The sequence below is a fragment of the Indicator indicator genome, chromosome 17, assembly GCF_027791375.1.
Source record: "Indicator indicator isolate 239-I01 chromosome 17, UM_Iind_1.1, whole genome shotgun sequence".
NCBI classification, from domain to species: domain Eukaryota; kingdom Metazoa; phylum Chordata; class Aves; order Piciformes; family Indicatoridae; genus Indicator; species Indicator indicator.
In genome coordinates, this window is record NC_072026.1 from 13,228,955 (window position 1) to 13,254,023 (window position 25,069).

The 25,069-nt window shown below is 39.5% G+C and overlaps 1 protein-coding gene across 1 annotated transcript in view; it reads left to right on the forward strand.

Annotated features, from left to right (window-relative positions):
• The window catches only part of COL4A5 (collagen type IV alpha 5 chain), a 79,997-nt gene that overhangs the window by 38,787 nt on the left and 16,141 nt on the right, over positions 1–25,069 (forward strand). Inside the window, exons 10-37 of the mRNA XM_054388600.1 lie at positions 871–933; positions 1,332–1,367; positions 1,462–1,503; positions 1,611–1,703; positions 3,885–3,938; positions 4,045–4,101; positions 6,118–6,162; positions 6,264–6,317; positions 6,494–6,535; positions 6,996–7,128; positions 7,877–8,050; positions 9,234–9,317; positions 10,502–10,594; positions 10,831–10,901; positions 11,096–11,287; positions 11,734–11,902; positions 12,450–12,542; positions 12,636–12,740; positions 13,336–13,433; positions 13,662–13,812; positions 14,431–14,544; positions 18,659–18,826; positions 19,659–19,748; positions 20,509–20,658; positions 21,950–22,048; positions 23,009–23,098; positions 23,813–23,952; positions 24,894–25,020. Of these exons, the coding sequence (XP_054244575.1) occupies positions 871–933; positions 1,332–1,367; positions 1,462–1,503; positions 1,611–1,703; positions 3,885–3,938; positions 4,045–4,101; positions 6,118–6,162; positions 6,264–6,317; positions 6,494–6,535; positions 6,996–7,128; positions 7,877–8,050; positions 9,234–9,317; positions 10,502–10,594; positions 10,831–10,901; positions 11,096–11,287; positions 11,734–11,902; positions 12,450–12,542; positions 12,636–12,740; positions 13,336–13,433; positions 13,662–13,812; positions 14,431–14,544; positions 18,659–18,826; positions 19,659–19,748; positions 20,509–20,658; positions 21,950–22,048; positions 23,009–23,098; positions 23,813–23,952; positions 24,894–25,020 (2,827 nt within the window). The remainder of the gene's footprint in view (positions 1–870; positions 934–1,331; positions 1,368–1,461; positions 1,504–1,610; positions 1,704–3,884; positions 3,939–4,044; positions 4,102–6,117; positions 6,163–6,263; positions 6,318–6,493; positions 6,536–6,995; positions 7,129–7,876; positions 8,051–9,233; positions 9,318–10,501; positions 10,595–10,830; positions 10,902–11,095; positions 11,288–11,733; positions 11,903–12,449; positions 12,543–12,635; positions 12,741–13,335; positions 13,434–13,661; positions 13,813–14,430; positions 14,545–18,658; positions 18,827–19,658; positions 19,749–20,508; positions 20,659–21,949; positions 22,049–23,008; positions 23,099–23,812; positions 23,953–24,893; positions 25,021–25,069) is intronic.

Consider the following 25,069-nt stretch of genomic DNA (forward strand, 5'->3'; position numbering starts at 1 on the left):
TGAGGGGAAGTAAGTTCTTCCTTATTGCTTTTAATAGGATGGCACACAGAAGCCAGACAGGTCCCTTGGTCAGAAAAGTATCCAGTACAGAGCAGTACCTGGTTGCTGACTTGCCTTTCTGTTTCCCCTGCCTATTCCCTCTTGCTATTCCCTGTATTGGTTCTGGAGTTCCCTTCCCTTTTTCACCCTGAGGTAAAGCAACTAATGTCTGCCTTTCTGGGCTGTAGCCACTATTTTGGATGATGGGAAAAGAGAATGTGTCAGCTGTTCTCCTCATGGTGCACCTCCTGTACAGTATTTCTGTTCTCCCAGCAGTCTTCTGTGAAAACAGTTAGTGACTCCAGGCCCTGCACTTCCCCACTGAGCCATTCATTGGTTTAGTGGAAGAACAAGGGGAGCAGAAAATGAGTCTATCAGCCTGGACTGGACAGAGGCCAGAGACTCCCATTTCCTGGTACAGAGAGGCGAGCTCCAGGCTCTTCAGACCAGACTGTGCGTGTTAGCGTTTCTGCTCCTTTGATCTGTGCTTCTCTATTGTTTGTTTCTGGCTGGGAAGAATCACAAAAACAAAGTGTTTTGTTGTTCTCTCTCAGTGCATGAAGAAAAAGAAAGTGCAAAAGTAGTTCAAAACAAACAGAAAAGCATTCCCTTATCCAACCAGAGAGGTATTGATTTTGAGATCAGAACACTTCTAACCTGATGTAATCTCCTTTAGGCTTTTGCATGAGGACAGATTGGTAGGTTGGTGGTCAGCTATTTTGATTTGATGTGTATGGGCTACCAGCTCTTGGGTTGTTTTACCTTGAAGGTATCACTTTTTTTTCCATAAAAAAGGAGCTTCTCCCATAGCCTCCTCCACTTTCTCAACAGGGTCCGCCTGGCTCCATGGGAATACCAGGTCCAATTGGTCCTCCAGGGCCCCCAGGTTTGACAGTAAGTTTCTTTAACCTGTTACTCATAGAGCACGAAATGGGGCAGTTACTTCTTTGTTTTATGTTCAGAGGCAAATCACTAAAATGCAGAGATCTTAGTAGTTAAAAGTTGATGTGAAGACAATGGCAGCCATGCATTCAGTTCACCCTGGAACTGCTAGTGTGCACATCTAAACGCGATACATTTGGGTCTCTTACAACCCAAACCTTTCTGTTATTCTGTGGCCAAGATGTAACTTACTTAGACCAGGATGATTCTTTCCATAATATTTAATACCTGGCTGTTTGATTTTATTTATAAAGCATAGAAGACAAAGTAGCAACATTGTTGGGCATTTTTTTCCACAAGAGACTATGTAAAGTGCTTGGAAGTGACGTTTTTGTTTCTTTCTTTAACAGGGACCTCCTGGCCCACCAGGGCTGCCAGGACCTAAGGTATTTTCTTTCCTTCATTGATGATGGTAGTGATCTATTTTGGTTTTCTGTTCGTTTGTGACTTCCAAGGGCTGATGAGTTATACTCTTTGCAGGGTAACATGGGTTTGAATTTCCAAGGACCCAAAGGTGAAAAAGTGAGTAGGTGATCATGATGATGTTTTTGCTTAATACTTTCAAAAGATTTAGACATGCTGTTTTGGATGTATTGCCAGTAACATACTGCAATCTTCTTGCATATTAGGGTGAACAAGGTCTTCAGGGACCTCCAGGGCCACCAGGACAAATTGGAGAACAGAAGAGACCAAATGACATTGAATTTCAGAAAGGAGATCAGGTGAGTGGAGAACTGTCCAGCTGCAGTGAACTCGTGATCAAGCTGTAGCATCTGTTGGTTTGGCTCATATATATTCACATCTTGCTTACTGCAGAATTCTGTCACTTTTCTCCAAGTGCTGACTATTTGAAGCCTCAGAACTTTTATCTTAATAGACAACATGCCAGTCACGCTAGCTTGGTTACTTTCCCTTAATAAAGTAACTATTCTTAAGAAACTCTTTTAAAGGAAGTTCAGAGTAATGGTAAAAGCTGTTAAAATATTCTCATTCTTTGGAACACCCAGCCTGTGATTTTCAAAGCTGTCTAGGGATTCAGATTCCTATTAGTTAGCCAACAATGCCATCCATTATGAAGAAGTCTTTCCAAAAAATTAACCCTTTTTTCCTTCTCTCTCTCTTTTTTTTTTTTTTTTTTTTTGTCTTCTTTCTGTCATTAGCATTGCCCCAATATCTTTCATCTTGTGATCTGAATAAAGTGCTTTTGCTATTTCTGGCCTCTCAAAAGTAAAGCTCAAAGCAAACTCAGAGTGTTGGGTTTGATTTGTGTGGATCCTTCCCCACCCATAAATTCCAAATAGTCAATGGCAGAGGTGTCATTTTAAAAGTTACTACATTTGTATACTTTCTTCTTTGCTGGGGAACAGTTTTCTGTACCATTTGATTCTGAGTGACAGTCATAGACAGTCTGAGAAGCAACAGTGGGATCATCAGTGCCTGGATTTCATGTTTGCTCTGGAGTTTCTGTGGTATTCTCAAATACCATCTTGAGTAATGGAGGAGCTGAGGTAGATATTTTGAGGCAGGAGTGGTGAGTGCTCACCTTTACGTTCTGGTTATTTTGCAAATGTCAGTGTGGTCACTGAGCTTTAAACTTACTAAGTTTCCTCCATCTGCATTTGGATCAATTTCTTCCTTTCATCTTTGGAGTTGTGTCAGATTAGAAAGTTTTAGTATACAGCAATAATTCGTTTTGGGAAAGTATAGGACAATTCTGCCCCTTCATCTTGATCAAAACTGTTACCCTTCCTTTCAGAAGGACCACCACTAGACACCACTAAGGTAATATTTACAGCTAGCCACTGATGCACATCTACAGTGCACATCTTCCTAGAAAGGTCTGTGTCTGGTTTTGTCTCTTTTACTGGATGGTAGGACATTCAGAAGGTAATGAGCAGCATTGTGTTTCTGTAGTCTAGTAAAACACAAGGTGACGTTTTGATAACACTGTAGTTGAAGCAGAGATTTGTCTGACTTTTAGGATCAAAGTAATTTGCCTCTGTCATCAGGGTTCTTTCAAGGACTAATTGTACTGGCACTAAATTATATAAATACACAAAATAAAAGCATTCTAACTACCTTTCATTTAAACCACTAAGATTTAGAAACACAAATTGAGTGCATTGCCTTTGACCAACAATAACAACGATTTCAAAGTTTACAAATTTGTTTTTATGTCAACAAAGGTTGTGTTTGGTAGCACAAAATCAATAAAAATTTCTACATTATACTTATTTTGTTGTGAAATACAAAGTTCTGGGTTCTGATGCGTACTTCCACATCTTGACTGAAAAATCAAGTGTATAGATGGGCTTGTAAAAGTCTGTGGGGCCTCCAAGAAAATAACAGAAACCTTTTGTGGATTCAGTAGCTGGTAACTTTCCTTTAGGTTAATGGTGAAGGAATTTAGGAATTTCTCCAAAGATGTAACGAGACAAAAATAGAAACCCTAACTTTTTAACACAGTGATCCTGTGACACTTTTCTGACCAACACACTATCAATCCTGATAGCCTCACAACTTCAGCAATAACCTAATGACTGTTACTCCTGTAATTTCAGCAGGATCTGTAATTTATTCTTTCTTTTTTTTTTTTTCCCCCTTTCTCCTTTTTATAATTGTATAGCAGCTGCAGGCCACCAAACTAGCTGCTGCAGTGCACACAGGAAGCAGTTGTGTCTTGGTGGAGTGAATCATCTAAATAAACAGGATAAGCAGTTAATAAAATTTATAGAGGCACTTGAAGTTGCATACAAAGAAAGAGTAAATATGATAATTTACTGTACATGGTTCCTGGAAATCTAAATGACAGCATAAGTATGTGTTTTCTTTTTTAAAAAAATCAACTGAGCTTCTAGGAAGTGATGGAGGCTTTAATCTTTTCCTTTGCCCATGCTTGACAGGGTATCCCAGGTGATCCAGGTCCACCAGGACTTCCTGGGCCACAAGGCCCTCCTGTGAGTAGTCCTCTTTTGGTTCTTTTTTGATGCATCTCTATCAGAACTGTAAATTTATTCTACCCTGGCTTGTGAGCTAAGTTTAAGATGGCATTTGTGTGTTCAGGGTCTTCCCGGTGGCGTAAAAGGTGAAAAAGGTGAGCAAGGAGAACCAGGAAAAAGAGTAAGTAATCTGTTTAACCAAACATTTATCTTTCCAATCAATGCTATCTTTGAGAATTAAGCAAATGTTGAATTCAGGTGGGGCCATCAGCCTTTGGGTAAGAGACTTTTTATATTTTTATCCATAACGTGGAAAACTAGTAGATAACACATGTGGCTCATGAAAGTGCTTCTGGCTATGGATCTCTCTCTCAGTGCTTTCTGATAGTCACCTACATGTAGATCTTAGATTTGACAGCTGGAGAAAGCAATTTGAATCATGCTATCTAGTCACATGTGGAAACCTTCTTCAAAGTTGTTGGACTACTTGACTGAAGCAGCAGTTTTGTGTTTCCTTTTAGAGAGGGTCTTCATTCAGTTTGTTATATATTGGGTTGCCAAACAGCATGAGATTGGTGTGTACCTACATAAGCTGGTCTATGTAATCTCACTCTCAGTGGGTTTACTTGTGAGGTGACTCACAAAACCAAGTCTCTGAACACTGCAATAAGACCAAGAGTACTTTTTGTCACTACCCAAGAAACTACTTTAGTTTGTGCTATGGGGGGAGAGGATAAGCCAGGATGGCTCCATCTAGGGATAGCATGAGTCCCTTTGTTCCTTCCTAGACTCAAATCCATCTCAGAATTTAAATTTACTAGGATATCACAGTTCAGAAAAGCTAAGGAAGATTATAGAGGTGGTAAGAAATGGGACAGAAATAACATGGGCTGGAACAGCAAAGAAAAAATAAGCTGCTGCCAGCTCTGAATGTTCTGTGTTTTTACTCTCGCAACTACTGAACCCATAGTTTCATCAACAACATGGACCTCTTTAAAAACTAAGACAAAAATCTTGCTCAGGTTAATTGGACAATGTATAAATACTGTTTAGAAACATGTTGGTAGTAGGTTTCCCAGTTTCCATAGGAAATAAATACAATGGAAGCGAATGTTTGGTATTCTAGATAAAATCCTTCTTAGATGCTGAGATTTGTAGGAGAGCTTTTATTTCTGTTCTTTAAGGAATATAAGAAATGAGACATAATCACAAAACCAGGATTCTCAATATATATATTTCTAGTAGGTTTTGAATTTTCCAAGTTGCTTCTCTGTGCAAAAGTAAATGAGAACCACATAAATTTACAGAGATTGGAAAGCATGAAAGTCCTGAGGGAATATGGGACGTGCCTTTTCCTAAAAACTTGTTTATCAACATTTCTGTTTGGTTTTTTACTCTGAATTTGGGCATGTTGCATACTTAAAGTGCAGGTTTGCTATTCAGTGCCTCTTAGGGTTCCACATGATTGTGCGTGGCACAAACCTATTTCAGACACACTCACAAAAATGTCATTATATGTAACCAAACAGGTAGTTCAGCAGATTAACAGGAAATCTTCAAACCCTGTTCTTGAGAATCAAAGTTCATCACTAATAATAAAGGTTTCACAAATCACATTATAATCTAAAACACTGTATCTGTCAGGTCTTATTGTCAACTTTTCAATGACTGAGAGTTGATTTTGGCACTCTGGAGAAGCTTAATCACCTATTCTAGTCGTGTTCCGTCAGGTGTCCCCCATACATACTGGTTCTGTAATGCTAACAATAGCCCAGTGAATGGTCCAGAATAAAGTGGAGCTTCTACTACTTTTATTGCAGCAATAACAAATCTGTTCAGCAGCAGTATGTATTCTCTGAGCAAAATTGCACTTTCTGGTTTTGTTGATACTATTATTCAGAAAATTGCATTTGGTTTAAAGAAGAGTTAAAATTCAAACACAAAAATGCTTGTATTTAATTTCACTGGTCACATTACACTGGTTTCCTAATTAAGTATAATTTTCTAGTGTTCAGGGTGTTAGGATCTGTTTTGCAAGAGAGGATTCTCTTGAAGTCTTTGACGTATTTATCACAAAGACTGCATTCAAAAGCAAGTTTGGTTTGTTGAAAAATGGGAAGTAAGTAACATAATTTCCATAAGAATTCTTCACCAGTGAAGTATTTTATTTCAATGAATGTTTATGTTGTCTTTGAAGGGAAAGCCTGGCAAAGATGGAGAACCTGGTCAGCCTGGTAGGGATGTGAGTAACTCATGCATTTATAATCTAAGCAGTCTCCCTATAAGCTTTTTCTTCTGATATGGAAAAGATCAGAGTGTGATTATTTTTTTCTGTTCTTGAAGGGTTTACCTGGTGGTCCTGGAATAAATGGTGCTCCAGGAAGAGACGGTGAAAAGGTATACTAGGTTTTTTGTCATTACTGCTACAGTATCTTGAAAATCTGCCATCACTGAGGTCAGTTCTGGCTGAGTAGTAACTGCATTGCCTGTGCTACGACAGTGTTGAATATTTGCAAAAACTTTCTTGTGTACTAACATGCAGTATAAAAAAATGCTCTCAATTTCATTGGTAGGGTGAAAAAGGTGACACTGGTCCCCCTGGTCCTCCTGGAATTGTAAGTTGCTGATGCTTTCTTTTCTTTATGCGTTTGATTGACACTGTTGTTTCATCATAGCTCTTGGGATACCATGAGTCCCATTTCTGTGTAGAAAATAACAGAACCAGTAAAGATTTCATATATTCACTAACAGAAACAATTGTCATCTTCTTTTGAGGTACATTCTATACTCAAGGATTTGCTAGTTTACAAACAAAGCTAGATTATAACCTGAGACCAGAAACCGAGTCAGCTTTACTTAAGCCTGTTCTAACCATGATGGCTTAGCAGTAAAAGTGCTTCCTAGTGGGCATGCTCTTTATTGGTGTTCGTACATGGTAATTCTTTGGAGCATGAAAAACACCCTGTGATTGGTATATGGTTTGAAGTACGCTGAACTTTTCCTCCCTCCCATCACTTTACTGTTCCTGTGACTCTTCTTGGCAAGTTGTTTCACGTAAATGTAAAACATTTACAGATCATTTCCAGACCAGGCATTGATGCATCAGTGGGACCAAAAGGTAGCAAAGGATTGCCAGGACTTCCAGGAGCCAAAGGGGAGCGTGGATTCTCTGGTAGGCCGGGCCCACCTGGCTTGCCAGGTTCACCAGGTAAGAGGACCAGAATTAAAGTAAGTTGTATGCACAAATGTCTGAACAGATATTTGGCTTCAGTCTTTTGACACTCCTTTTGACAGATGGACTGAGCAGAAACTGAAGGCAGAACTATGTAGAGCTACCTTTGAGCTTGAAGGGTGGTCCTTAGCATATGGGGATAATACAAGGAATTCTGAACATTCGTTGCCACTGCTGTGGTGAGCAGAGGATGCTAATCATGCAGGCTGTTAAACCAATAGTAGCTTAATGGAGTAACTTACTTTATATCACTATGCTATAGTATACCTCATTAACTGCATTACACAGTGAAAGTATTGTGTGCCATCAAGCCCAGTCTCTTCTGTACATTGACACCTGTATTTGCCTTACGTATGCACAGAGAAGAACTTTGATTCTGGTGTTACAGCTTGTAAACATTCTTTTTTCAGCTAGTACTTTCTTTCATTAGTTCTCCTGGGGTTTGGATTGGGTTGGTTTGTTCTTATTTTTGTCCTTCATAAACTTAATTGTTGAGTCTTGGTCAACTTTTGAACAAAATTTTCTGAAAATGCAAGATGAGCATGCGTGAAACACTGCACATCAACATGGAGCTTGATTCCATAAAAGAAATATGATAGAGTACTTAAGTGGAAAGACACAAGTTTTATCTGTAGCATGTTATTCATTGTGTATTGTTAACATCCTTGTAAGAAAGTTATTTAAACTTTTGAGGTATCAAAGAACTAAGTTATTCCCATCTTAGGGATCACTACTGTTGGACCTCCTGGCCCACCTGGCTTACCTGGTGAGAGAGGACAGAAAGGAGATCCAGGTTTACCTGGTGTTTCCATTCCTGGCGAACCAGGACTTGATGGACCACGAGGACCTCCAGGACCACCAGGACCACCGGGGCCACCAGCACCATCTCTTCCTCCTGGTAAGCCATGACCACAGTCAGCAAATACAGGAGACTGAGCAGCTTTGACATTCTTTTTTCTTTTTTTTTCTGTATTTTGTTGTGTGTGTTTGTTTGATTCTGATTTTTTTTTTTTTGTTTAATTCTACCTCCAAAGATGAAGTTTGTCAGCAGCTGGGATTCCAAGCTATGCTTATACATTCTCCAAATAGCTCCCATTGCAAATCAAGGCATTTGTAGAACTCTAGCCTTAAGGACAATTATAGAATTTGAGAATGCAGTGGTGTGAGTTGCAGTCTGACTTTACCATACCTCTTTCCACCTTAAGTGACCCCTGCTGTGACTTCTGTGAGAGTCAGCTAGACTGAAGGGGAAGAAATCTTGTCAAACGTGAGGGAACCTTGTGCTAACTCACACAATAATGATAGTCCTCCAGGGCCAAGCAGATTTAGCCCAAATGTACAAGCTTAAGTATTTTTCCAATATATACTACATTTTACTTAATCCAACTAACAAAGGTTGTATTAAAATTTGTGTGTAAAGCTGGAGGTAACCACTGTGATACCTCTTGGAGTAAATTTAGCTTTCATGATAAGATCAGATAAGTGCTTGGAGATACTATTCCCTACTAGGAGTACAGGAGTATAGGAGTAATTTTTCAGAATTCCAGTTTCATTCCATAAATATTCTAATGTGTAGACCACACAAAATTGACTCGAGATTGGATGAATACTTTTATCTCCTTTTTTGTGTAAGGGAATAGGGAATGAGAGATGGAATATGAGAACTGGAAAGCTGTAGTGGAGAGGGGCTAACATGGTTCAGAGAGGATTTTAGTGTCGAGAAGGCACTGGCATCTCAAATCTCTGATATTATTTCATACCCATACTTTGATATGAGGGTGAATAGCAGAACATAATGTAGAGATGGAAGTGTGTAGGCTGTGGAAAGTAGTGGGAGATAGTTGAGGTTGTGAAGGAGAGCTGATGATTGTTGTCTAATATCACTGATTGTTTCCCTTGAGTTTGGTAGGTTTTCATTAGCTGTCCTCTGAATTGCCAACATGTTTAATCTGTGATTGTGTAGGTAGATTAAAACATCCACACAAATACGGAGTAGAACACTTCTGTATTGAATGCATGTCTTTGGTGCAGCTGTCAGTCTAAGGCAAATTGATCATTAATCCTCTCCTGGTTCTCCTTAGGTGAAGGGTTATGTGAGCAAGGGCCACCAGGTCCCCCAGGAATTCCAGGACAACAAGGCTTTACTGGGGAGCGAGGCCAAAAAGGTGCAGTGTCACAGCTATTTTGTTTTCTCTCATTTTGTTAAAGCTTGTTAAACAGTGTAAAGCTTGCATTAAATAAGGACAAACAGTGTCTCTTCCCAGCAGAGCCGAGTGCAGATGTTTTCTGAGTAAGAAAGTAGCTTTGTTTGGGCATAGGATAGTCCCTTATCTAGTGCTGAAACGGGAATTTCAAAAGTGATTGAGGGTACAACCAGTGATAGGGCCTGGCATAGATTGTGATTGAAGTAAAATGGAACTTCAGGTTTATGGGTTACCTCCCAGGTACTGCTTTGTAACAGCAGTCGCCAAGTCAGTGAAGAAGTTTTATACTCACCTTATGAATACATTTGACATTTTTAATGAAAAACAACATTGAAATTGCAAATGCAAGGTTCCTAATTTGAGTTGGTCAATCTACAATGCGTTTGTTTGGTTGGTAAGCAAAAGAAAGACATCTTTAATGTGTATCCTTGTTTCCAAAAAGACAACCTTGCAATGAGGATGCTGATATAGGTAAGTGAGAATCTTTTTCTAGCATGGACATACTAGATGACTTTGGGCATCTCACTTAATTTTGTAACTCCTTTCAAACAGGAGTTGTTTTTTCTTACGGAGATTGTAAGGATTAATTAACCTAAACGAAGTGCTTAAATACTGCGTTAATGAATGTCAGAAAAGTCTTTATGTGAAGGAAGTTCCTAAGATTCTTTAAACCATTCCTTTTTTTTATATATATAAAATAAGTTTAACTTGCCAAATCAACAAAGCATTCTTTGCACTCTTGGAGTTTATAATTAAAGTTTGAAATTTTGCTCTGTGTGTTAGAGCTGTCATTCTGAAGTGTCCAGTACTGACTTTAGAAGACAACTCTTCTGCTGAGGAAAAAAAGTTGATTATTTTATTTTTTATTATTGAAAGCATTTGTTTTGTTTCTGTTGCACTATCCTAAATGAATTCTAATAATACCTGATATTGGTTGTCTGACTCCTAGCAATCAGAAGGCTTCAGTTGGGCTTTCATGGTGGAAGCCTTCTAACATTTAAGCCGTTGTATAATTACGTTAAGTAGGACTTTAGGATTTGGCACTGTACCTCAGAATCACTAAAACAATTGCTGTTACGCTGAATTCATTTAATGTTTTGTAAGACCTGATGCTCAAGTGTGCTTCTCAATGCAAATCTTTGTAGGTGATCAAGGAGACACATGCTTCAATTGCATAGGAACTGGAATAACTGGGCCTCCTGGGGAAAGAGGACCACCAGGACCTCCAGGTAGTCCAGGTAAGGCTGTAGTCTGCTATTGCGCTTAATATATTCCGTAAAGTCGCTTCCTAGCAGAGTATCTGCATATAATGCTAATGCTCTGTGTGTTGTGTACAAGTGCAGATACACAGTTGCCAGCTCCAGTATGTAGTTGGTTTATGGCCTGCTTTGCACAGCTGGGGAGTGTTAGGAAGAAACAGGCTGTAAACATGTAAAACAGACACATTTCTTCTGTGTTTTTCTGTACTACTCAGGTTCTCCTGGTTTTCCTGGACCAAAAGGTGAAAAGGGGCTTCCTGGATTAACTGGCCTTGTAGGGCCACCAGTAAGTGGTGGTGTTATGTTCTGGTGGGAAAACAGTGTCTCCTTTGCATGCTTGGTAGATACGAATTCTTGTCTATTACTTCTTCTTTGTCTTAAGTACCTTGAATTCATTATTCTTATATTGTGTCAAACTCAGAGAGGGAAAGAAAGGAAAACTAAAATACTTTTCCTTTCTTTTTTTTTTTACTTCTTCAGGGATTCCCAGGCCCCCCAGGTGCTCCTGGGAGACCTGGTCCTAAAGGAGACCCTGGGGATGTCCTGACTTCTCCAAGAATGAAAGGTGACAAAGGAGACCCTGGCTTCCCGGGACCTCCAGGTCTTCCTGGCATAGATGGCACTCCTGGACGAGATGGACTGCCAGGTCTACCTGGCCCTAAGGGAGAACCTGTGAGTAAATTTTATTCTCTCTTTGATTGGACAGGTGTTTTGGGAAGTCCTGGATGCATGTGACATAGTGCAAACAGGAGAACTGTCAAATGCATGTTTTCTGAATGTGACCAGCACAGTAATTCCCTTCCATATATACTGATCTAGTGATGATATCAAGAGGTAATCCATGAGCCTGTCAATGCTTCTAAAAAGAAGATGAGACTTCTCTTGCATAGTGTCACGTGGTCCCTTCTGCCACTGTCTACACTTCACCTATGTAGTGTTAACAATTAAGTAGCCAGGTTTAGTCCTTTACTGTGTTAGTAAGATGTGGATGGGTAATGGCCTTGAGAGCTGAAACAGTGGAAACTGCTGAAGAGTTTCAAAACAAAAGCAATGAAACACTTTATTCCTTTGCTAAGAATACATGTTCCTCTTTCCCATCTTGCTCTTCCTTTTTCCAGGGTAGTGTTGCATTCAAAGGAGAAATGGGTATTCCAGGTGATCCAGGAATACCAGGTCTTCCTGGAGAGAAAGGACTGCCTGGACCTCCTGGTTTTGGTCCACAAGGTTCGCCTGGTGAAAAGGGTATCCAAGGAGTATCAGGTCGTCCAGGGCCTCCTGGAGTTCCTGGTGAGTTGATCTGTGTATGCTGGTGAACAAAAGCTGTAAAATCAGGTTTTGTCCTTCCATCCAAGATAGTTCTCAGAACATCATGCTGCTTTGAATCTTTTCCCAAAGGCATTCTAAGACCTAGTCTTTGTAATCTCCCTTACTGAAGGCCATTGCAGGATTGCAAAGTGAGAAGAATTTGTGCTGTTACTATGGACACGTGACTCACCCTTCTGCTCTGGAGAAGCTTCTCCTTCTCAGCTGGCTGTAGTGGAAGTGCAGTGTAACTGCCACCTGGTTTGTTGCTGTGCAAAATACTATTCGCATGATGGTGCCCTGGGAGGAAGTTAGAAGAAATATTTCAAGAAAAAGATCTGAAAATTAAACAATGCATCTAAGCCTATAAGTGCTTTGTGGGCCTCAGAGGAGGATAACATATTGCATAAAGTGTGGCTGGTATTTGAAGTTCTTTGTAAGTCTGGGGTGTGCATCTTTTTCTGCTCAAAGTAAAACAGACGTGAAACTCCTACAGTGTGATATATATTTCTTCTTTTTTTTTTGGTTTTAGGTCCAAAAGGTGAACCTGGACAAACTATTACAGAACCAGGAGTTCCTGGTCCCCCTGGTCCTCCAGGAAGAAATGGTGACCCAGGTCTTCCAGGTGAAGCAACAACTAAATATGCAGAGAATTTAAGAGCTTTTTATTCTGACGTAGTTATTCTTGGTATCTATGTTGATTTTCTTCTTTTAACAGGAGATCCTGGTCAGCCAGGTCAGCGTGGCTTACCAGGCATCCCAGGTGCAAAGGGAGAGCCAGGTATCCCTGGCATTGGACTGCCAGGTCCACCAGGCCCAAAAGGTATGTTCACAGCCATAGTACTGTATTGTGTTGGAAGAGGGGACCTTGAGGCTTGTCTTTTTGCTTTTTCTTAGTGAGTTGATGTCTGCCTCTAGAATCCTTTAAAATGTTTCTCTTGAGTTTACACATCTTTATAACAGTTTTGAAACTATCAGGATCAAAAACCTGCTGAGCTCCTATTCCTCTGATCACTGTACTGATCCTTCATGATAGCTTACATTTTTCAGTCAACAAAGGACAAAAAATAAATGGGTAAAACTTTGGGAAATGATGAATGTTTGAGCTTGAGCCAATAAATGGTCTCCAAATACTGCCTCAAGATGTTAATGTTGATGTGAACTGTTTCTAATTTTTCTTAGAGCACACAGCATGGGGAGTGCCCTTCTCTGAGAGAAGTCCCAGAAATCTTTTGTGGCAAAAACTGTATAGTCAAAAGTTATCTCAGCCAAACAGATACTCCTCAAGTATGCTTGAGCTAGCACAGAACCTCTTTTAAGAAATAACTTTGCACTGGCCCTAAGCATTTCTGAAAGAGTTGTTCTAATGCCGTGTGGTTTCCTCTCATCTGCTGCCCTAACCTCCATGTTGTGTGTAGGTTTCCCAGGGACTCCAGGCCCTCGTGGAGCTCCAGGAACTCCAGGTCGCCCTGGTCTAGATGGACCTCCAGGACCACCTGGTTTCCCAGGACAGAAGGTTTGTGTTTGCTTGTTTAATATTTTAATATTAAAACTAATTTTCTTCAGAGGTTTTTCTGCATCAGTGGGAAGTTGGTGGGGAGGATTTCACCTGCTGTTAGATTTTTGATGGCAGGTAATTCACCTTCTCTACCTGAGGTTTGAGCAAGGATAAGCAAAAAGAAATTGAACTCAAAGATGGTGGCTGAAATTTAGCACTTTTTTTTTTTTTTTTTGGTCTCTACAGGGGGATCGTGGATTTGGAGTTCCAGGACCACCTGGACCCCCAGGACCACCAGGCATAAAAGGAGTTCAAGGACCTAAAGGTGATCCTGGCTTCCCAGGAAACCCTGGTCTCCCAGGACGGGCAGGATTTGATGGAACTCCAGGCCCCAAAGGTATTGAAAACTTTTCTGTTCCAAATTGAGCTTTAAAAGCTGTAGGTGTGCTGGGAGTCATACAGCAGCTAAATACAAGCAGTGCTGGCTTGAGAGCAATTACTTCAGGGTCCATTTTGTCCCAGTGAGATATACCTATGCAAATGGCAGCTTGTGTTCTCAAAAGACCAGCAGGCAAGGGAGAAAATACCCATCTGTGGGTTCAGTATCTGAAAAGCTGTATTCTAAAGACAAATCCTGTTAATGCAGGGGTAAAACCTTTTCAGTAGAATAATTGTCATTTAGCTGCATTGTGCTTCAACATGCAGAGGGATACAATTCCTACTGTTATTCATTGTCTGCACCAAACTGCAGAGCATGCCTGGTTTGTTGGAGAGCATCTGCTGAGTTTGATGTGGGTTATGATGCAATGACATCTCTCTTGGGTAGCCTAGAAATGTAAACTGCATGCATTCCAGACAGTGTGGACAAATCTCTGGCTTCTCTGAAGTGTTTTTTCCTGTGTGGGATCTGTATTTGCATGCAAGGATGAGATTTCAAGTACAATGTGCAGGCACTCTGCTTCTGAAAGCATCTCTGAATTGAGTTCACTATTTAACTAAAAGAGTGTTCTTTTAGGTGACCCTGGACCAAGTGGACCACCAGGACTCCCAGGCCCACCAGGCATCCCTGGCATTGGTGGTCAAGGTCCACCTGGATCTCCAGGACCTCCAGGTCCTGTTGGCCCTCCAGGTAAAACTCACGTTATTTCTGGCATGCACCATGCAGATACACAAGACACTGAAGGTCCCACTGAACAGCTAGGCAAAGAAAGACTTCATTTGTATTAGGTTGACTGTTCTGCCAGTCAACAGGATAAAACTTGGTGCATGATGATTTTTACTGAAAACAGAAGTGGAATTAGAGCTCTGCTGTTCACACAACTTAAAGAGGTCTCAAGGATGTAAAATCCTGCTGCGGAGAAGACTTGGAGCCTCTACAGAAGTTCTAGAAAGTGCTGTGACAAACTGTCAAGGGCTTAATTGTGACACTCTTCAGGACAAGATGGAAGCACAGTGTCATGTAGAGGTTTTGGGGATAAAGAGGAGGAAAGCTGCCTTCAGCTGCCTGCTTTCAAATAACAAGATGGTTCTTAAATTCCAAGGCGGTTTTCTAGTTTACCAAACTGTATTCCACATCCACTGGGTGCAGGTATTTTTAAATAACACTTTTACATTAATATCTAGAAAATGAAGTTCTAGTTCAGAAAAAAAAGGCAGGCAAACTCAATCCTTTACGCAATGTAATCTGTCCTCTTTGTTTACATGGTGAATGCAAAATCAAGGGAGTAATTCAGATTCTCCCTGACGTGACCAGGCACTATTTTTTTTTCCAAGGGAAGCTGAAGCACAGTGTAACACAGTTCATGTGGAAAGGAGCAAAGGACAAGTGAACCAAATGAGCTGGTTCATTGTTCTGTAGAGGAGAAAATGTTCTCTAAGTAGTGAAGTGATACTGTTTTAACAAAAGCCTGTCAGTAAAAGAGGGTTGTAAACATTGCTTGTCACAAGCACACCTGGCAAAGTTTCAGAATTCTTCTTACAGAAACCTCTGAGTTCTGAGGTTCCTGATTTTTTTCACACACTTCTGTTTTTTTTTTTTCTCCAAACCCAACAATTTTTAGGAGTCCTGTGAAATTTGAAGTAGATTGACAAAGTAGAATCTAAGAACAGTAATAATTAGGATTAGTATCTGAAGGGAGTTTGATTGTCTTTTGTCTAAAATGACTGTTGACTGGTGAAGGTATGAACCCGTTCCTTCTGTGTGCACAAAGAGTATATATGCATGCATGCATATCATTCCAGTCACAAAGTTTGTTTAAGGAAATTCCTTTTGCCCTTCATTGTTATTCAGGGAATGGGGTTGCTGTGCACCAACTCCTGATACTGCAAACGTGTGGCAGTCACCACAGGGAGAACATTCTCTGCGGGCTTGAGCATGCCTGCTGCTGAAACACTTCAAAACCCATCTGTTTTGTGCCTGGACTGTTCACATTGCATGTGTGTCAGCCACTCTTGGTGAATGTTTGTATGCCAGCATTCGGATTGGCAATGTACACAGTGCATGCTGAAAAAATCATGACCAGCTGTAAAACCACAAGTCACAGACTGGTTGATCATATTCAGATCTTTATGAGCAGTAAGGTGAGGTTCAGCAAAGTGCTCAACTTGATGGCAGGAAAGCACTTGAGTAAATAGACTCATGGAGTTTGAGTTCTACTCACATGCATAAAGCATGGGTCATGTTTAAGTGTATTTTTCTGCACATTTCCCAGTGGGGAAGGTAATGTGTGATAGCTGCACCATCAAGCCTTAAATGTATCAGTAGTAAGAGCAGGGGCCTGGGCGATGTGCATAGCCATTCCCTGAGCCAGCAAGTAGGTCCCCTTCCTTGGTCACTGTGTTTACTGTATCATCCTGAACCTGTGGTTGCTCTTGAGGCTGAACTGCAAGAAAAGGCAACACAGGATGTATTTGGAGTGAGGGGAATGTATTAATATTGGTTTGAATGTGTCATCCAATGCATGTTCTTTTGTCCTTCTCTAACATTTCTTCTCTTGTTAGCAGGATTTAATTTCATGTGATCACTGGCTTATTCTGCAAAATACCAATTTTGACAAATACAGTTGTTATTACTAGTAATGGATTTGAAATACTTATTTTTGCTCTTCATGTCTGTACTGACTAATCATTGTGGCTACTAAACAGCATGGTGGTTCTGAAATCTAGTGCATGGTTGAAGGTCCCGCTTGCAGTCCTTGTTATTTCCCTTGTCACTCCTATTTCTCATGTTTGTGTGGAATGCCTTACATTCCTATCTCCCATCCCTTGTTTGTTTTACTAAGCTGTTTTGATTCTGTTCCTTTATGCAACATTAGGGTAAAGCTTCTGGGGCTCTGTTTTTCAGGTAATTTGAAAAATTCTTCAAAGAATTTCTCTGTTCAGAATTTGTTTTCTCTGCACCACTGCAGTAACTCAACGTTCTTTTTCTCTTTTTGATTCTGTATTATTCTAATTATGATATGGTTACATTTCTGAGAACCAGAAATTCAGTTAGAATTAGTTCCTAGTTGGAAAAGTTTGGTTACCATTCTAGACAAAGAGTTTGTCCTATTACTAGGGTTTTGGGGTTTTATTATTCTTTTTTTCCTACTTGCTGACAGAAACCCCTTAAACAGAGTGCATTCAGTCCCTATCTGTCCTCTGGAACTTTTTTTTATTTTCTGCAAAGCAAGCAGTTCCAGGCATGAGACACCATAGTTTAACAGGGATAAGCTGCTGCCAAAGGGGAGCATGTTTGTCATTAAATAAACGGATCTGTAGCCTAAACTGACCAGGAAACTTCATCTTTTTAGTGTGCAAAGAACACATCATGACATCCCTCCTAACCTTGTCCTGCAGTGGAGTGTCACCGCTGCAGAGTTACAGAATAATATTTCTTAAAGTTAAAGTTGAGGGCTTGGCATCGTGTTCTCATAATCTCTCTGCTAGGGCATGTAATATTCAACGTGCTTTCTCTGTAGGTGTAAATTTGCATAATGGAACTAAAAGAATGGGGGTGGGGAGGGGAAGAGATTTTTTTTTTGTGTGTGTATTATAAAGAAGCAGCATCTTTGGAAAAATCCCTGTTTGATGGGATTTACTGGAGCGGGATGCAGATCAATAGGAAGTAGATTGGTAAAGTATGCTCAGGTGCTCAGAAGGTGTCTAAGCCAGTAGTGACATCTCTGTGTAAGAAACAGTTCAGAAAAGGCTTGTTCCCCTGTTGCAAAAAGAATACTAGGCAAGGGGAGAGGGAAAAACAATTTTGTTTTTAAAATGTGCCCTTGATATTTCAAAATTTTTCCCTGAGTTTTTTGTTTCTCCATACAGTGGTAGCTACGCTTTGAAACAAAGGCCTCCAGACTTCCTTGCAGTCTGGTTTTTCTTAACTGCATGACGTTGTAGTGATGTTGTATTTGTTGTACTTAGATCTGGTTTTGGTAACTTTAGGGTAGATTTTTTTCTTTGTTCTAATCTCTCTGTGCTTTTATTTTGTTTCCTAACTTAACGACTATTACAACTCCTTACTGCTACCTGTCTCAACTTCCTGATGAGCTCTAACTCGTTGGCTTTTGAACCTCAGGTTCCCCAGGTACTGTGGTTTCTTTACCAAAGCCTTTTCTTAACATCAGATTTAAGAATAATTTTTTTTCGTCAGCTACATTTCCAGAGTGAGTATTTTAGAGTGCACTGGAGGAAACAAGCTATGTTTGTTTCAGCAGTACCTTGAGCTCAGAATCCTTAGCATTAAACTGCCTTAAGCATATCTTGGCAATTCATATTTTTCATTCAGGGAAATTGTAATGCAATGCAGAATTTTGCTGTCCTTCAAAAATATTCAGCTGATGTTATCTTAGAACGTAGTAAAATGGAATCTTAATGGAAATATACTTGTAAGAATCTCAGTACTTAGTGATGAAATACAACCCAGTCTAATCTCTTTTGGCTTTATGTTTTATTAACCAGACTTAAAGGGTTGTTGAAGAATTGTTGTTTTCTTTTTGAGGTTTTTTTTTTTTCTATTCATTGTATTTGCTTCAACTTGGTAATGTTTTAGTAATGCTTCTCTTCGGGAGAATGTGGCCTTTTAACACCTTGAAGCCTTAGATAAATGGCTTTAGAAGAATTGCAGGGTGTTCACCAGTGCTAGAAGTGGACTGTAGATGAAACTGAGCTATTCCTACAGTACTACACCCAAAGACACATAGATCTCAGACTTGCCTGAATCATTGTTAAAAGATTGTGTCTTTAACAACATTGTTTAGGGTTGCAGGGTGTTCCAGGGGAGAAAGGAGATCCAGGTCCTCCAGGCTTCGACGTTCCTGGTCCTCCAGGTGATCGAGGAGCCCCAGGATATCCAGGACCCCCTGGTCTCCCAGGGCCTCAGGGTTCACCTGGCCCACCTGGCCGGGATGGAATACCTGGATTCCCAGGTAAGTTCACAAAGGCTGAACTAGTTACAGGTGGATGCTCTTTATGACTGGGCATGCCAGCTTAATGAGTTGGATACAAGTAACCCTTATATACTTAGAATAAAAACAATAACAACATTAGTTGAATTAAATCCTTGTCACCTCTCCACTCTCCTTGTAACTTAATTCAAATGTTTTCTGCCTTATTCTGTTTCATAACTGTCAAATGTCACTGATCATCATTGTTATGACACTTTTCTAATAATCTATTTTTTTATTATTTTTTCTAGCCATTACTACAATTTGGAAATAGAATTTGTTTAAAGCAAACAATTCCAAAAGCCAACACATGGTTTTAAACATTAGTTTCCTTATTCCATGTGTTAGACTGGTCTATTAGGTAATCTCTTTCAGCCTCTGGAATAGAAATCTCAGAAGTCAAGTTTGAGAACCTCTGTCTTCAAATAAAAGGGGTGATACAGAAGATTCTACAGATAATGTGTACCTAATTGTCTTTTTGGGTTTTAGTAAATTCAAGTTTGCTTTCAAGCAATTTGTTTCAAACCAGGGAACTAAACTTATTGGAGTTATAGATATACATTCTATCATGAAGAACAGTGCACAGCAAATTTTCTTCCCAGGACTTAACTGTGGAAATTTTGCCACAATTTTAAAATATCGTTTCACCTGATTTAGGTCTATGTGAGAGCTGAGTGCTTGTAATTCCCTTAAAACAGGCTTTATGTCTGTGCATTGGTTAATAAATACCATAGAGATTAAGTTAAATAAAAGTTAAATACTGATAGTTTTTGAGGTTTTGTTCAGAATGAAATTGATGATTCATTGCATTTAGGTGCCAAAGGTGAGATGGGCGTCATGGGAGCTCCTGGGCCTCCAGGGCCTCCAGGAACCCCTGGAAGAAATGGCCTACCTGGCTTGAAAGGTAATGTTTATTTTATCAGCCCCTGAAGAGAATGCAGTGCTGTTTTCATAGCCTGTGTGAAAAGAGGCTGTGTAATACTGACATCTGGATCTTCATTACTGGAATCTGCTTAGGTTATCTTCTTTTGACAGTGCTGCTGTTCAGATTGCTTTGCAGTTTTAAGCCATAGCATTTGGTCACTCTTTAATTTTAAAAACGTTACCTTTGGATTTATGGCATCAAAATAGGGCAACATTTCTGAAGGACCCTGTAGAGTCTGCTTTAATTAGCAGAAAGAAGAAAATCAGTAGCTATGTCTTACGGAGTCATCCAGAATCACCTCTGTACATAATAACAGAGAAACTGTTCTCTCTACATTTTCCCAACCCCTGTGTTGGAGATTAATTTTGAAAGAGTTTAGTAGAAGAAAAGCCCACTCATTTCCCCAGAGCAGGGAGGCTGTGAAACCAAAGTTGCTGTACCTCTTGCAACTCCTCTGCTGGTGGCACAGTGTGGTGAGGTTCTGGGAGCCTGCTCCTTGTGGCTCATGCAGACAGTTGGGCTAGGCTGGCCAGAGCTAACAAACAGCCTCGTGCTGTCCACTGGCTCAGCTTTGTTTCAGTGCTTAAGGTGCTGTGGAGAACCTTGTATAAATGGACTGATCATCTGGTGAATTGAATAAATTAATAAAATCTGGTTTTTTTTATGTAAGAAAAAGCATTACAAATATGTTAGCCTACCTTATGGATTTTTTAACTTTTGTTTTCTGTCCGTACTGTAGGTAATAATGGATTACCTGGTCCACCAGGACCTCCTGGACCAGTAGGGCAAAAAGGCATCAAAGGTGAAGCAGGCCTGCCAGGTCCACCTGGAAAAGTTGATCCAAAACAGCTAGGAGCAAAAGGAGAAAAAGGCGAGCCAGGTGTTCCAGGTACAGAACTTTGCATGTGGGTCGGGGGAGGTGATTTGTCTTCTTTGGATAATTAATGGCCTGTAAGTGAATCCACTACAGATCATTCTTTCTTACTAGGGAAAAAAAAATCAGATTACAGAGATGGCTTAAGGTACTCTTATTTTAGGCTTTTTTTGAAGTGGTTCTATGACCAAGTTACTCTCTATGTGCAATGTCCCTGCTCATTAACTGTTACTATGATTTGGCATATGGAGATACTGGAATAGCACTAAGGTGCTTTCAGCAGGATTATGATTCAGTCTCCTAGGTGTTATTCTTAAGCATGATGAGAGATGATTATCACTGCTGCTGTGCTGGCTGTGTTCCTGCTGTCTTGAAGGTCTTTGGGCCTTTGCCTTGGATAGAGTTGCACAGGTCATCTGCTCACACATCACCTCCAGATTCTCTCTTTGGGTATCTCTGTAAGCTCACCCTCCTGTGAACAAAAATTCATCTCTTTGTGTGTTTCTGCTTGGGAAGCTGGCAGCCTGGAAGGTTTTCTCAGTTCACTCAAGTCTGCTTTCTTTCTCATTTAGTGGCTTCCTCCTCCTTCCTTAACAAGGGTTCTAATGCCTCCTTTGAACTCTGATTTAGTCTCGAGAAGAGTAAAATTGTTCTACCCTAGAGAGAACCAGAATGCCTTTCACTAATATTGGCCCAACTGTTACTGTGCTAATTTATCTAAGGTATTAATTTCTGTGAAGCCTAGGTAGGCTCCTGAGACACTTACCTTTTTATATTTTTTGTAAATTTCTTTTTTTCCTCCTCTTTTAAGTAAGAGCTGTAGAGGGCAGATTTAACGACCTGCAGGGCAACACAAAGTTATTGTATGGGATAATAACCACAAAGAATTTATAAACATCTGCTAAAATACCTGCATTACTTTATATAACATATCAGTTCCAAAATGCTTCTGGTGTAACAATGTAATTTAGCATGTATTTAATTAATCTAGATGAATAGAGAGAGGTTAGCATGGAGTCTGGTCATCCAAAAAGACAGTCCCTTCTGAATGAACTATATTTGCATTAAGGTTACTTTTTCCTCTACTTACTTATACTGTTCCTGTTCTGTAGTGATTTTAAACTTTCCAGAAGCAATATTTTTGTGTTCTGTGATACTCCTCTTTGCTAAACTAGGGGGAATTATATTTACTGAAGAAAAATCTGTCTTTGGATTTTTATTCCCCTATAGGTGTATCTGCTCTCTTAAGGTAACAGAAAACATGCAATAGTAGTAATAATAATAAAATGTGTCTTCTTCCTTTGAGGTATCCCTGGTTTATCAGGACAGAAAGGTTACCAAGGTCTCCCAGGTGACCCAGGCCCACCAGGACTTAGTGGCCCACCAGGTGTGCCTGGACTGCCAGGTAAGTAAACAAGGTCTCAGATGGACAGTTTCTATCTATAGCAATTTGCATGTGTTTTTGTCACGCAGGATTGGGATGCTAATCCAGGAGTCTCTAAGCAAAGCCTAGGGTTTTACACTTGAAGCTGCAGCACAGTCTTGGGACATTTAAAAATCATCATCCAAACAACATGCTTTGAGCTCTTCTGTCAGACCCAAAAGCAGTTTTAAGCTGATCCCACTGAAGATTAGGATAGCTTTTAAGATGACTGGAAAAGTGGTTACTGCTTGAACAAGCAATGTGACTGTGGGGTCTGCCAACAGGACTTGATTGTTTCATGTGTTTATTTCTTACATTGTTAGTCACTGGACTCATACTTTGCAAATGGCCAAATTTCAAGTCTCTGCTTTAAAGAATTGCAAGGATCAAGAAAACTAATTCTGCTTTGCACTGCTTCTTCCTATAGCTATAACAATTTATGTAAAAATTTGAATCTTTGTTGACTATGTCTACTGTAGGTTTTGCTCTAAAAATCTCATTGTGCTTGGGAAATTTTTTTAAATCATCCAGGACTCTCACTAGTTTGAGATTTGTAAGTCTCATTTAATTCTTTAACAGAAGCTATCTGTTGCAGTTGAGAAAGAGGTAGTGTGTTAATTCTGCAGAACAGCTCATGAGGCACCGAGTCACCACCAGTACTAAATTGTTTCAGATAGTTACTAAGTCATGGACTGAGATTTGACCCTTTTCAAAGAAGAAGTTGCCCTTATGTCTTGGCTCAAAATAAAACAGAAGATATTTAATAGTCTAATATTTCACTATAAATGGGTGTGAAAAAACATGTAAGAGCAGGGTAAGGCCTAAAGCAACTCCAAGCCCATTGCCTTTGTGATTAGATGACAAGCATATTCATATGAGAATGCGTGAATATCAGAAACTTTTAATTATTGCCATGCTTAATTAAAACCACAACTTTTCTAGGCATCAAGGGAGACACGGGGCTCCCTGGACAGCCAGGACCAACAGGACCTCCAGGGTTAAAAGGTGCCATGGGAGAAATGGGCCTTCCAGGTTAGTTTTCTGGCCAGTGTTTTCTATTCATATAGTACAAAGGTGGATCTGCTCATGTGCAGTAATTAATAATGTATTTAAATGGCAGTGCAAATGAGAAATATATAGAGCCCTACATAAATATTTGTTGAAATACTACATAAGAAATTGGAAATACCCAGTAAAACAGAAAATGTAAACAGCAAATATATTGTAAATACTATTTTAGAAGTGCTTCTGGATGTAGAAATAGAATGATCTACATTTTGTAACTTTCATGTTTTTCTGGTTTCTCAAGATTACACTCTGTGAATGTTCAGAAAAGATGATTCTGTGAACTCATCTGTCAGAAGACAGACATCAGACACAAGCAAAAGGAGAACAAGAAAGTGAATTCCATTATTCAGAAAGATTCCTGAAACAAAAATTGCAGTTTCCGAGGATGTTAGTGTTAAATTGTGCCTAGATACTACAACAAGATACTGGGATTTATGTAATTTAAGAATAATAAAAAAGAAAGCTTAGGAATGTCATGCAAAAAAAAATCATGAGAGATTTTTTAGCTAATTGTTTAAGTTTGCTTTTAAGAATAAAAGCACCTTATGGATTCAGAGCCTACTAATCAATTTTTTAGCCATTTCTAGTTCAGTTGCTATAATTTGAATGATTTCTCTAAACCACTGCATAAGTTTTATTTATATTTATAAAACCTGTATTTTGTTTTTTATTGAACAGGTCCCCCAGGGATTAAAGGCAGCCAAGGAACAGCAGGACATCCAGGGCAGCCTGGGCCTGCAGGATTTCCTGGACTGAAAGGGCAGAAAGGTGATCCTGGTCCTTCAAGCATTGGTATTCGTGGTCTCCCTGGACCAAAGGTACATTTACAAAATTCTTCAATAGAAAATTCCAGGAGAAAATTAGGTTCTGTGTTGATTTTATTCTTTTAACTTTAACTTTTTTATTTTTTAACTTTATATTTTTAACTTTTAACTATGTTTAACTGTAAATATGTATATAAATGTATTAATAACAAGCAGGATTGTCTATGGTTTGTTCTTTTCAGATGGGAGCAAATATTCCTAATTTTAAAGGTGAAAATATTTAAATATAATTTAATCTAGCTAAAGTGAAGATTGTTTACTAGACCTTTCAAATGGGGTTTAGGTATTGCCTGGTACTGGTCTGTGCTGTGATATCTGCTGACATTTTAGTACTTGGGAGGGATTTATGCAATTATTGTAATTGTTCCCATGTCTAATTATGTTGTTAATTCTAAAAAAATGGGGACAACATGCATTTAAGAATAAATTACCAGGGAGCTTAAATATCGTGATTATTGCTAACATTTACCTGTCTCATCCCTTCTGTCACCTACAAAAATTGGCAAGGAAACTAACATAACATCTAGCAGCCTCCACTGGTGCTTTACAATTGAGGTAGAACAGCAATTAGTTTAACAGAAACATTGCATGATTAAAGCTCCACAGGTCTGTTTTTTTTTTTTAATTCTGCGCTCTCATAGAGTACAAAGTCTCCGTGTCTTCTGAAAGAGAACATTTTTTTTCTTTAATGTAGGCCAGCTCTGAGTAAAAGTTGTGATACTCTATACAGAATTGTAGGGGAAAACTGGTTAAAAACTTTTACAGTCACAATTTCCAATTAATTTGGTGTGTGAGATGGTTAACAAACTGGATATAAAGAAAAGTGTACACAATATAATGATGACCTTTTTGTAAGGGTAAAATAGGGATACATACAAGAAAGGGTTAGCCATCTTACAAAGACTGAGTTCCTATTTCTGCTTAATGTTTTCTAGGGTGATATTGGTTTGCCTGGATACCCAGGTAGTCCAGGCAGTAAAGGTGTAGCTGGAAGTCCTGGTTTGCCTGGACTTCCAGGCAGTCCAGGTGCAAAAGGAGAACCAGGTCTTCCTGGATTCCCAGGTAATTCTGGATAGGATTTTTTCGTTTTCCCTCTTGCTGATGTTTGCCT